At 38.8% G+C, this 13,998-nt stretch overlaps 1 protein-coding gene across 2 annotated transcripts in view; it reads left to right on the forward strand.

Annotated features, from left to right (window-relative positions):
- Positions 1-7,623, forward strand: part of GDNF (glial cell derived neurotrophic factor) — a 31,029-nt gene extending 23,406 nt beyond the window's left edge. For both annotated transcript variants that reach the window (XM_026714258.2, XM_087927368.1), the window contains exon 3: positions 5,637-7,623. In XM_026714258.2, the coding sequence (XP_026570043.1) occupies positions 5,637-6,121 (485 nt within the window). In that variant the 3' untranslated portion in view covers positions 6,122-7,623. The remainder of the gene's footprint in view (positions 1-5,636) is intronic.
- Positions 7,624-13,998: the final 6,375 nt, after the last annotated feature.

Genomic DNA, 13,998 nt, shown 5'->3' on the forward strand with positions numbered 1-13,998 from the left:
TTTCTTCATACATCAATCTAATGTTGTGAAAGCTGGGCTAGGAAATAACTATTTGCAAGGAGGCTCATCAATAACAAAAAATAGCTTTAGTAAAAAAATTATATCTAGATTAATCTTGGTGTTTAAATTTGAGAATGAGTTAAAATTAATTTAGTATCTTCTAAAACTTCAAGTTTCCCTTGATCACACTATTGCTGCTTGTTTTACAAGTTGAATAAACTTAGAAAATGTGATATAACATAGTCGTTGATATTTTTTTGTCTAGTCAACCACAACCAGTTATATTTGCAGTTGCTTTCTTCCTCCACATCATACATTAAATATGTAAGGTATGCTCAGTCAATATATATCACTGAGCAAAAATCAAGCTTCGTGAAACAGTGGTATAGCATAAAAGCTACTCTCATCAAAGACTAGGGGAGGCAGAGCCGTGTTGGCGCAGTGGCTAGAATGCAGTATTGCAGGTTAACTCTGCTGATTTCCAGATTCTCACTGGCTCAAGATTGACTTCCATCCTTCCGAGGTTGGTAAAATAAGGACCCGTTGTTGGGTGCAATATGCTGACTCTGTAAACCCCCGTACAGGGCTGTAAAGCACTGTGAAGCAGTATATAAGTCTAAGTGCTATTGCTATTTTGATCTGTCCTCCCAATTAATATTTCATAAACCGGAATAACTATTAATTAATGTTATATAAGCTTTGAGGCAGGTTTTGATTCAAAATACATATGGTTTGGATTGGGATTGTCTCTGTTAGCTGCTGTTTCAATGGATTGCTCATGTGCACAATGATACTGCTGTCCCTGTACACAAAATTATGCTTCTGAACCCCTCAATCTTCCTGTTGAAGAGATACACTATGTATGAAATTATATAGGGTCTTTCCAAACAATTAAGGATATAAGGCCTTCTATCTTTCTTTCCCTGCACAGGCAGAACTTAATCCATTGACTTTGAAATTGGATAAAAATTTCAGTTGTTACTTAATTATAAAAACAACTATTGAGCAATGCTTATGTATAAATTGACACATCTGCATACCATTTATTGGCTTGCATGATTCAGAGGGCATAATTCGGTGGTGTTACAAGAATGGACTTTGTTTGTTTCAGAGGCATAAGCAACTAGGAGTAAATATTTATTGCACTGAAATATTTTTAAAATTCTCATTAGATTCAGTGAGTAGAGATAATGTGGCCCATGGGGTTTCAGGGGCCTGCCATGGTGGCTGTTCCACTGATATGAGCCAGCTATTGGAGTGAGTAAAAGGAGGAAAGGCCGCTCGGTTTTGGCCTTGAAGAGAAGCTGCACTTATCACAAGGCCTGATGAGCTGTTCTGGCTGGCCAAGACTTTTGTGGGGAGATTTTGGAGACAGCAGTCCCATTGTTTCAGTCTGCTAGATAGCTGGGGTGGGGGAGGTGTCATCCACCTCCACTGGGGGGTTGTGTGTCATGCTACTAGTCTGACTAAAAATAGAGCAGGGAAGGAGGAGAAGGGAGAGGGAAAAGTCTGTGCATAAAATTAACGGAGTGGCTGGAAAAGAAAGTTGAAGAGAAAAGTGAAGTGTGTGACCCACACGCTTAATTTCCTGGTTGGAAAAGGAGAAGGAAGGTCCATGGGGGGGAGGAGATGATCAGCTGTTCGTGGCTGGAGAAGGAGTGGGCAGATGTCCCTGATTCTTCTTCCCCCAGCAAAGAAGCAGTAGATATTCAGCTGAGCAGGAGAAGATCAAGCTTGTTATTGTAAAAGACTGAAAAGGGGGAAAGAATTTTGGGAAAAAGAGAGGATGCAAGAGAGACACAGAAGGATTGTCTCTGGGAGACTTAGGAGGATCCGGTATTGTGCTATGTACCTGTGCTAAATATATGCTGTAAATGACATCACTATATAACAAAATCAGGGGTGAGATTCTACCAGTTCGCACCTATTCGTTAGAACTGGTCGTTAACATTCTAAGCAGTTCGGAAAACCGGTTATTAGAAGAAATTACTGGCCTAATCCTGTCAGGAAGGCAGGAAGGAAACATTCTGGTGTTGCTTACAGAAACTGCCTCTCCATTAACCCTTATTACATTCTTGGCAGGACTAGACTTCCTGTCTCAGGAACTTCTGTGGAGTTTTTTTTCCCTCCTTTGCTGGTACTTTGCTTGTGTGGAGTGACCATTCAAAGTTACAATGGCACTGAAATAAGTGACTTATGACCATTTTTCACACTTACGACTGTTGCAGCATCCCCACAGTCATGAGAGGCCAGGCGAGAAGATGCGTGCCTCGATGTGAGTTATATTGAGTTGGCCACGCCAATAACATGACCACCAAACCATGTCTACCCAGTCACATGACCACCAAGCCATGCCCACAGAACCAGTTGTTAAAAAATTTGAATCTCACCCCTTAGCAAAATGCATATTTTTCTGTGTCAACTGCCTCCCTTGTAAAACAGTACAAATGGCAGCAAATGTGGCACCATTCCTTCAAGCAACCCTGCACAGTTGTGGCAAATCAGCTGTTCAATATAAAAATCAGTTCTTCTTTCCCAAATAGTGGATTGGTATAGTTGTTGATTCTCTAACAACCTACTAGCTGGATTGATAGAAGGAACTGCTTGCATTGCACCTTCAGGCTGATAATTCTTCACCCAATTAGTATTTGCCTCCGTACAGCTCAAGGCTAGACTAGACAGAAGCAAAACCTGTCAGTTTACAAGCTAGTGCAAAACTACACATGATCAGGCTGACTGTACATGAAGGTTCAAAGAAAGGGCTTCTTGGTTTTTCTTCTTCCCACTTGAGTCCTGGCATGAGATCTCGTAGATCAGGGGTGTCAAACTCAATTTCATTGAGGGCAGCATCAGGATTCTGTTTGACCTTAGGGGAGGGGCTGGCCGGGGTGGGTGTGGCCAGCTGGACATCACTTGAGTCTGGAGCACTTGTGGTGGTCCAACACTCTGCGAGCAAAAACAGAGCCTTCCTGGGCTCCATTTTTGCCGGCAGAGGGTTGCAGGGGGCTATTGCAGCAGAAAACAGAGCTTGGAGGACCGCGCATAGCCCTCCTGAGCTCAATTTTTATTGGCAGAGGCACCGCGGGCTGGTCCCTCGCTGTTTCCGGGGTGACCCTATGGGCCAGATCTGCAGCCCATGAACCTTGAGTTTGATACCCTTGTCGTAGATGGTCTCCAGAAGGAATTGTAACAGGCACAAAAATATCACCAAATAAATAGGCTGTGCTGCTTATTTTTTTCAGTGTCTCAGAAATTGGATGCAATCTTTCACCTTGCTGAAAAAGAAATACAGGACTAGTTTATATTATAGGAAGGATTGCTGGCCAGCTGTCTTTTCTAGTTTGGTAAGCCAGCAAGGACTGTTTGATTCATTCAAAGTTTGTTTTTCCTTAGCATTGTTAATACATCATCCATCGTTGGTGAACATGCTTCCATTTCCTCCCAAGCTTGTGCATTTTGTAAGGAAGTCCTTTCTTAACCTGGATGTAAGCAACAGGAATAGTTCACCTAAGGAGTGTGTTGGTTCTCCATCTGTGGAAGTTTTTTTTTAAAAAAAATAACAAAAGGCTGGATACTTACCTTCCATGGATGATTTAATTGGTTTTGCTACATGTTGCAGAGGGTTTGACTAGATAAGCCTTGTAGTCCCTCCCAATTCTACAATCTTCTGGTTCTAACTTGTCAATTCAGATGACTTCTCAGTCACTGCCATGCCTGGAAAGCAGGCTGGAATATTTGGAATAACTTAGTTTTATACAAGCCCATTATGTAGATCAGACCAAGAAATCAACTCTACAGGCAGGCTAAAACTCCTTTGACATGGGATATAATAACAGAACCTTGGAAATCTAATTGGGAACTATTTCCTCTCCCTCCTTATACCCATGTGAATTAGGGAGGAGTCTATCTGATCCACCTCTGCATACTTTCTGCTTGGTTAGGACTTAAGCTACCTTTTTCTCCTCCTTGCTTTGATGACTTATGGCAGCAAATTTACGTCAAGGTCAACTTTCTTACTCATTCTTCAAATAGTTCAGTTGTTTGCTTGCTTCCATACTTTCTGCATATATCAGGGTTATCTTCATTATTGTTGATTACGTCTACCAGAATTCCTAATCATTGCACTCAGTCTTTGAATGGTACCAATTTTTCTAGAACTGGATAAGAATATTTGTTGAGGGGATGATATCTATGATGCGATTCTCCAGGGCAAGTGTCACTCAAAGGAGGAGATGCATTCACACACAGATAGATTGAAAGTGGCTTGAATCCAGGCAGATGTTTTCCAGTAAATCAGGCATGGTAATCCTATGAATCATGGGTTAGATGTGGCCTGAAGACCTGTTTTACAGACCCCATGTTTTTCTTTGGACTAGTTATGTTCAAACTTTAAAAGTAATCGGTTATATGGAAACAGTTAGATGGAAACTGAACAAGGAGAGATTTAATCTGGAAATAAGGAGAAACTTCCTGACAGTGAGAACTGCCATCTGTCAGAAATAGTGTAGGGTCTCCCGCTTGGGTGGGAGGTTGGACTAGATGACCTATAAGGTCCCCTCCAACTCTGATTATCTGTTATCTTTCTGTTATATTTTGAGGCTTAATGCATTTTTTTAATGTAAACCCATCCTGAATAAATTTGAAGACCAACATTTCAATCCTATTCACTGTGTCATTGCCATGCTCCAAATAAAAATGTCCTTCTCTTCCAGCTGTAATTTGTGCTCATTTTTACCATAAAAGGTGGATAACAATGCTCAGACAGTTGTGGAAATGGAATAGAACGATGAATAGGCAACTTATAGAGTGTCATAGACAAGGAATAGAACAATTTTCTGTAATCTGAACCCTCCAAATGTATCAGATCACCACTTTCATAATTCCCAGTGGTTCCCCTGGATAGAAATTACAGTTGTACTCCAATGCAGTGGGAATATCAAGTTAAGGAAGTTTTCTGTCTGTTCAAGAGTGACTAGGTGCTGTGAGAATACATCACAATCTAATATTTCACTTAATCTAGTTTTCCATGGAAACACTTAGTCAACCAATGGATATGTATTAAATAGGTTAGTCTGTCCTATGGACTTCTTTAAACATCAGAAGTAATGTTGGAATTTTCACAATCACCTTATATAATGTCTGTTCCTAAAAGAAGAAGGCAGCAATGAATTTTCTTGTCTTGATTTATTAATTGATGTATTAATCCTTGTGAATTTTGAATACATGCCTATAGAACATACATTTTGTTAAACTGGCATGATCATGGAATAATTTGGGTCCAGATGAGCAGAGTTTCCTTTTGGTTGTTTACTGGTCATCACTTTATATTCTATATGTCATATTTATGTATTGTACAATATCTGTTTTCACACTATGGTTCTTGTTTGGTTTATGGCTTGTGTTTTGTTAGTGTATCACTCAGAGTCTCATTGTTGAGTTGGGTCCAGTAATAAATCCAGTAATAAAGAAATTTTAAAAAATTGAATTTTGTAGCCTTTAACATATTCAGTTGTCACTCCCAGATTTAACCATGTGCCTGCTAGAAATTTCAGTAAGCAATTTCGGTAATTTTCTCCATGTGAAATAAGATGGATATGCAATCATTTGACAAATTGTTTTTCTCCTTTTCCAAACAGCTAATATACTTGTGGATTATCCCAGCCAACTTGAGGATGTGATGGATTTTATTCAAACCACTTTAAAAAGACTAAAGAGGTCACCAGATAAACCACGTTTCTCCAGACGGGAAAGAAACCGGCAAAATGCAGGAAGGAACAATAATTCCAACAACAGGAAAGGACGGAGAGCTCAAAGGCTCAAATCTCGGGATTGTGTCTTAAGTGAGATTCACTTAAATGTGACTGACTTGGGTTTGGGATACACTACCAAAGAAGAATTGATTTTCCGTTATTGTAGTGGTTCGTGCGAGACTGCTGTAACCCTGTATGACCAAATTCTAAACAATTTAACCCAAAATAAAAAGTTGGTCAGTGACAAAATCAGGCCACAGCCTTGTTGCAGACCCATTGCTTATGATGATGACGTTTCATTTTTGGACGATGACCTATCAACTTATCACATACTGAGGAAACATTCCGCTAAAAAATGTGGGTGCGTTTGATGTCCTTGTGTGTTTGGACATGGCTATGATATTGCATTCCTGCTAAAATGGGCAACGAAGGGGACCAAGGCTCCTGAGGAAAGAAAAAGTTGGCTTCAGATGAAGGAAGAGGACCAAGCATACAGGAGAACAACAGCTGTGGGAGCCTGGTTGATGGAAATCCAGCACGGGATAACTGGTGAAGCTACAACATGATGGAGCTTTTGGTTTCTACAGGAAGGCAAATAGACATCAATGCTCAGGGGCTGAGATCCAGGATGAATGGGAATTACTTTACACCACTGGTTTTGAGGTGATCCACCATTGGCAAAACTTGGTCGAACAGGTGCTTATCAATACAAGCTCCTTTCCTTCTTTGTTTTCTCTCTTCCCCCCTCCCTCCAAATTGAAGTTAAACTAATGTAGTAGGCCTTCATCCCGATCTGGAGGCATAGTCTTTCTTTCATATTGAGAAGAATGTGTTTCACGGTCAGCTGCAGGGGCTTCTGGGAGTGGGGGACAGTGTCAACAATGTTAGAATGGCCACCATGATCAGATGGCTGGAGTTCCAACCCTTTTCATGCATGTCTGATGCACGTTAAAGAGGAACTATGCTTTGGTTACCCAACCCTAGCCATGATTTTACTCTTGTTAATCTCTCCCCTCTGATCTTTCAAACCTTCCCTAACCTTGCATCCTTCAGTCAATATGGACTGGGTTTCCAGAATTATTTCATAATGGCCATACTGGCTGAAGCATTCTGAAAACTGAGATCCCAGGTTGAGGAAGGCCAACTGTCTGAGCAATCCTGAGGAATTTATCAGGATATTTGAGATGCAAGAGTGGAATATATAGAGATGTGATAATGGATAAAACACACTTGATGGAAGGAGGAAATTATCCTAGCAGAACTTGCCGTTCATACAAATTGCTGGCTAAATTTTCCCAGCTTGAGAACGGACAATTCCCAACAATTCACTCAGCACTTTTTTGATACTTGGAAAGCCTAGGTAGGGTAGACCTTTGTCTTCCATTGCTAATGATCTCTTTTAGAAATCCTTCATGGAAATCTGAACTTGAAATTCGGCCCTTGATCTACAGACCACTTAGCTAAATTGTACATCACAACATCCCTCTTTTCTGTGATGTAAAGCTAATAATCAGATTCTGTTCCTGTGCCTTATGAATAACGCAGAACTAGTTTACCCATACCAATCGGTTAGAAAGTAGACTCACAACAGAGTCCCCTAGTTACAAAGCTTCAAGTAGAGCTACATATACAAGTAATCCTCGACTTACAAGAGTTTGTTTAGGGGCCGTTCAAAGTTACAACGGCACTGAAAAAAGTGACTTAGGACCGCTTTTCACACTTACAACCTTTGCAACATCCCCCTGGTCACACGATCAAAATTCATGGTAACTGACTCATACATAGGATGGTTGCAATGTCCCAGGGTTATGGGATCAGCTTTCGTGACCCTTCTGTCAAGAAAAATCTATGGAGAAGCCAGATTCACTTAACAACTGTCACAAGAAAAGTAAAAAAAATGGGGCAAACTCACTTAACAAATGTTTCACTTAGCAACAGAAATTTTGGGCTGAATTGTGGTCGTAATTTGAGGACTAGCTGTAAATCAAAAGCAATTCCATATTTTTATATACAGGCAGCCCTCAATTAACAATCATTCATGTGCCAACCATGTGAAGTTATCGACCTGAAAAAGGGGCCTTACAAGTGATCCTCACGCTTATGACCATTGCATTATCCCCATGATCCTGTGATCAAAATTCAGGTGCTTGGCAACTGGCATCAACTGTATTTACGACCGTTGTTGTATTCTGAGGTCAGGAGATCACCATCTGTGATCACCTTCCCAGCTGGCTGCCAACAGGCAAAGTTGATTGGTGAAGCCGGATTCACTGAATCGTGCGATTCACTTAATAACTGGAGTAATTTGCTTAAAAACCATGACAAAAAATGTTGTAAAATTGAGTGGGGCTTACTTAATGGATCATCTTGCTTAGCAACAGAACTTCTGGTCTCGATGGTGAATGTAAGTCAAGGAGTACCTGTATGGGAAAAAAGCCAAGCTCAACTTTTAATTATATTGCTAAATTCTAAACAAATGATTATGAAAAAGATGGAGGATTTCTAAAAGCTAACTAATTTAGAATGTAACTGAAAAAGGATTAACGTTGGAGGGGGAGAGATATATTATCCTTTCTGTTTCTCAACATAGCAGGCTGTGTTTTTAATCACCTGTCTAGCAAAATGCCATTTTTTAAAAAATGTGGATCTTTTAATGGTTTAAAGAAGGTCACTTACTACATTTGAACTACATTTTTTATTTGCGGTCATCGTGAGTGAAAAGAAAGACTACTTGATGCAATGCATCCTGTTTAAAGTCAAATCTAGAGAAAATATTTATTGAGATTTAAGTTATTATTATTATTTATTATGGTTCAGACATGAGTTTCAGTTTCGTTATTTATTAAAGCTTCTTTCTTCTAAAGAGGTGCCAAAGTTACAATGGGATAGTAATGCTGGGATCAAGGTATATCGTTTTTCTTTTTTTAAAAAAAAAAAGTATTAAGAATTCATATAAGAAAAGCAAACTGTTGTTGTTGTTATTGTTTTTTAAAAAATCACTTACTTTACCATTTGAACAAAAATCATGGAAGCCCAATTGGACAGTACTTCATCATACTCATTGCAATATGTTTTATCACTGATCTTCTTTAACTAGTTGAACGTTTGAAGGGTCCTTAACTTCTGACCATGTTGTTGGGAAGGGTTGAGGTCAGAAGAGATGTCATACTTTGTTACCTTTGAAGGTGAGGAGAGGCAAAGTACCATAAAGACCAGAAAATATCAAGAATATTCTGATAGATGAATATTCTGTCAGATCTTAATGGGTTTAATTTTGAGGTGTCTCTTCCTTGGCCTCATTCAGCATAGGAAAGTGATTGGACGCCATCAAAGATGAGCTATTTGAAATAATAACTTAGGGATGGCTTTCAAACAACTGAACTATATTCATTTCAAAAACCATTATCTCCAATAAGAAGCCATTGGGTCAACTGATACAAACTGTTGTATGCGGTAGATCAGAATTTGTCAAACTTGGCAACTTTAAGAAAGGTGGACTTCAACTCCCAGAATTCCCCAGCCAGGCTTTTCCTGGGGAATTCTGGGAATTGAAGTCTACCTTTCTTAAAGTTGCTAAGGTTGAGAAGCACTGCACTAGATGAATATCTGCATACATTTTTAATACAATGTTCTTTTAAATTATCTGAAGTGCATTTCAGTGGAAATCTGCATACAAATTGTTGGATGCCCAGGCTTGACATAGTCCCTAAAATAACAACTATACAAGTATCTATTTGAAAGGGACTTAGAGCTGAGGCAAACCCATTGCAGCAAAGGCTTAGTCATTGGCCATTTAGACAAGGAAATTAAGTATTTGTTTAATGCTGTCTCAATGAAGTGAACAATATTTGATAGTGCCCAATTCGGTGATTCTTAATTTTCTACATTGTTTCTGCTTCAGATGGAACATAATGTTTCTTGGGATGTTTATATCAAAGTCTTCTCCTAAGAAGCATTTTACATCCTTGCATAGTATTGATGAAGAGCATTTTATACCTGGAAACATATTCATAGTATCTGAACATTTCACCCATTATGAAAAAGTAGTTATATAGTATTTCTGTAGTCTTTGGCAGATGTTAGTTCCTAGTATTGGTCTTAAGCTGCTAAAACGTTGTTTAAATACACCTAGGAATTTAATCAACGTTTCTAATGGAGCTCTCCTTGTTTTTAAAGAGTAGCATGAGGGGAGGGATTAAATTGTGCAAATTTTAGAATCTTTATTACTTATGACAATAGTTCACAATAAGCCAGATCCTTTTCTCCTGCCTTTTGATTCTGACTGACAATAGCTAAAAAGAGTTTTATCTCCCAGTGTTCTAATATAATGTTCTTAAAGCAAAGGTCCCAGGAAATGAAAATGAAGATCTTACATGTTTGAAACTGGTTTGCTATTTCTGCTGCTATTGCCTACCATATTACTACTGAGATATAATCATCCCAAAGGTGCTTTTTTAAGGGCAACTGGACTTTGTTTTCCCTTGAAGACATTTAGCTTTTCATCCCCGCAGAAGCTTCTTCAGTTCTGAAGTGCAATGTATGAGAATTCAAGAAGTTTCTTGGATGAGAAGTGAAACATCTTCAACGCAAAACAAATTCCAGTTGGCTTTTGAAAAAGCATCTTTGGGACAGCCATGACCTGGAAGACTGAAAATCTCCATAGACATACTGAGATATAGGAACTTTATGAATCTTAATATATTCTTGAATTAAGCTTTCCATTCTCCCTGCCACACCTTTATTTTTTCATGTAATATATTATCTTATAGGATGATTACTTGTGGCTTCTTGGGACACATAACTTTATGCTCACCATTTTCTACTTGAGCTATCTGCCAATCCTACCTTCATACAATTGAACTATGGAGGCAAGGAAGACCCGTGTTTCAATATGTATCGTTTACCAAGGTGAGATAGCTAGGAACTTCTACAATCCCCCTCTTAAGTTAAATCTGCCACGTGGAGACAGTCCAAAAGAAAATTTCCCCCAGTCCTACAGTGTTCAGAGGTTTCTTCCAAAAAGAAAGAGAGCCAGTGTCTTTTAACTGCCTGACAGAATTCAACAGTTATTTCTTTGATGTAGTAGGTAGAATATTTATTGGATTTGCAACACCATAACACGTAGAAAATAATTAATGTGGAATTTGAAAAAAAATTATCAGCATTTGATAAGATAAAGACCAAAGAGAAAAGAAAGCCATGTTATCTCATTCTGCCAAAAACTACAGAGCACATGTGGATTATGTAATAATGAAAAAAAATAAAAATTGCACTCAACACCAATTAATCCATTATGAAAATTTCATCAAAATGTAGCCTTATTTTTTTTCCACCAGAAAGCAAATACAGAAGAATTGATTCATTTGTGTGCAGAGATGTCCTCAAGGTGGCAGCCACAATAGTGGGTTCCAAGTCCCACCTGTTTTTTATGCATATCATGTATGTACATAAAAATACAGGTGGAACTTTGATTACATTATCATGGATGCTATTGAAACTTTGACTAAAACCTGCAAATATTACTTTTTTCATGTCTGCTACCATTGCAAATGTACTACAGACATGGAAACACGATAATTTTCATCCAAATATTTTAAGTGCAATTTCTATCTCTTTTTGACTCTTATTTTTTTATACAATTGGTCTCCAATAAACATAAGTGACTGTAATTCAGAGAATATACCGTATATCATATCCCGGGCTATAACTCTATTCATATTAACATTGAAAATAAGATTTCTGAAATCAATGGAATATATTCCCAAGCCCATCACATTAGTATTCTACTGAAATAAAATAGATTTAACTTCGATTAATTTCATTGGAGTTGGGTATATGAGAATTATTTTAAAAATAATTCCAAGCACTTTGTTTTTGGAAATGTTGATAAGTAATTTTGCTGTGCTGTGCATACACTTCATTCATGCGGCCTTTGCATCTGAGAAATATCTATTGCAAGAATGGGATCTGAGTGGGATTTAAGCCAACAGTTCAGTATATCTCTGTCATCGAGAATGTGTTCCATCCATTTGGGAAAAGGTTTCTAAAGCTTACAGCAAAATATTTTGATTTTGTCCTAGGGATGTTGACCTTTCTATGGATTACATCTCACGTGCCTGCCTAATGCTCATCTTGAAGCCACTTTTTATCCTGTTGCTCCAGAAATGTGTGCGGCTGTTGCTATCCATGCTCCTTTTAGAGATATATTCTCCTGTGTTCAGCAGCATCCCCAGTTAAAATGAAAAGGAACATACCCCTAGTTTTAATTGTTTAAAAGGGCTGCACCTGCTTCCAAAATGATTCAGAGAAGGGGCTTCAGACTTCTTGCACAAGCTTGACAGTTCTCTGCTATTTGCTAAAAAGTTTTCTTCCCTACCCCACCCCCAGCAGGCCTCTAGAGAACAATCTCATTGCTTTAAGGAGTTGACTTACGTGATTCTTAAAGCAGCTGCAACTTTTCTTCAAGTTTAGGTATTAACCTGAACAACTATGAGCTGCCTTACTGTCTAGCAGAGAGTCCTGCATTCATACTTGTGCAAATGTGCAAGGTTCTTCTCTGATATACTTTTTGAAGCATCCATAGCCCTGTAGGTTAGCGTAGACGGAGGCAGTGTAGAAGCATCCAGATATTTTGACTTATAAAATGCCAGGTCTACTGGAGAAAAGAAACGGGTTTCCTTGATATATGGGTTAGAACAATGTGAGAATGCTCCCAGTTGTGGTTTCACCTACAATTAATAATAATTAAGAATTAATTCGAAAATTTAGTGGAACAACTTGCCTCCAGAAGCTGTGGGTACTCCAACACTGGAGGTTTGTAAGAAAAGATTGGACAGTTATTTGTCTGAAATATTATAGGGTTTCCTGCTTGGGTGGGGTTGGACTAGAAGACTTCCAAGGTCCCTTCCAACAGAGTTGTCCTATGTTCTAAGGCAGGAGTGTCAAACTGGCAGCTATGCTGGTAAGGATCAAGATTCACTGAAGTCGAAACTATTGAGCTACGATAACATAGCCAGCTGCTACCCTATATTTCCACATCTAAACAAATATTAACAGCATCAATGCCTATCTACTCAGAGGTAAAACTGATTACATTCAATAGGACTTACTCCAGAGAGCAACCTAAGACTCTTTCAGCTAGAATTATTGTCACATTTACTTCCAGTTTTAATTTCCTTTCCAGTGAACCTTTGATGTTTCCTGTAAGTCTGGCTTTCATAGAAAGGATTTAAACATTTGTTTAATATTCCCACTGAAACAAAAGGAATTTTACTGGATTTTATCCAAAAGGAGAAAAAAATGATGAAGGAATAGTGGTAGAATGGTCACATGACAGGATACAAGACTGCATGAAAGTTTATCCTTTAATGAGTTTCCACAATCTGAATTTTAACATAGAAGGAATATTCCCAAATAGGCTGCATTACAATCCATCAGTCTGTTAAATCTTGATTGCTTCTGGCAAATCAGGACCAATAGCAGTTTCACATCTTGTATTAAGCCATAATGTACTAAATGAGTTTTGGCTTTTGTGAAGCTATCTAACTGCTATGTCGAAACCAGGGTTTATGGTTTAGTGCAATGCATGAACCTCATTGTGTTCCCTGTAAGTTAAATAAGCAAGGCATAAATTCGGCTGGTACATATTCTGAACAATTGGCTGTCATGTTTAGGATATGTTGTAGTTTTATGACTGGTTTATCCTTAATCATAATATGGTACTATGCGGTCATCAATTGGAAAAATCTAATGGATTTGATGATGTAAGAACATCATAGTTCCTATTCTCAAGCTTTTCTGTATGCATGAGTACAGTTATCTTTTCAGACAGGGAAGCCTGCAGAAGGCAAAATGATACCCTCAGAATATTCATCCAAACCAGGGGTGGGATTCAACCGGTGTAACAACCGATTCAGTGAATGCGCACTCTAATACTTAGCTTCTACTGCAGCCCTGGTGAGTAAGTCAGCTGAGGCGTGGCAATCCTCTGTGCTGCGCTAATCAGCTGAGCTGAAAATCCCAGAAATAAAGGACAGACTAGGGCAGGGGCAGGTGGGTGGGGCCAAATCATTGCTGTAACTACCGGTTTGCATGAACCAGTCTGAACCGGTAGAATCCCACCCCTGATCCAAACCAACCAGGGCAACAGGTTCCATTTCTTCTCATGAAGCATTCAAGCACCTTTACAGGAATCAGTTCGCCTTTGCTGTGAGTCTCTTTCAGCAACCAGTAGTTTCCCCTCAGCCTG

Source organism: Pseudonaja textilis, chromosome 2, assembly GCF_049901715.1.
Source record: "Pseudonaja textilis isolate UNSWEBS1 chromosome 2, rPseTex1.2, whole genome shotgun sequence".
Taxonomy (NCBI): domain Eukaryota; kingdom Metazoa; phylum Chordata; class Lepidosauria; order Squamata; family Elapidae; genus Pseudonaja; species Pseudonaja textilis.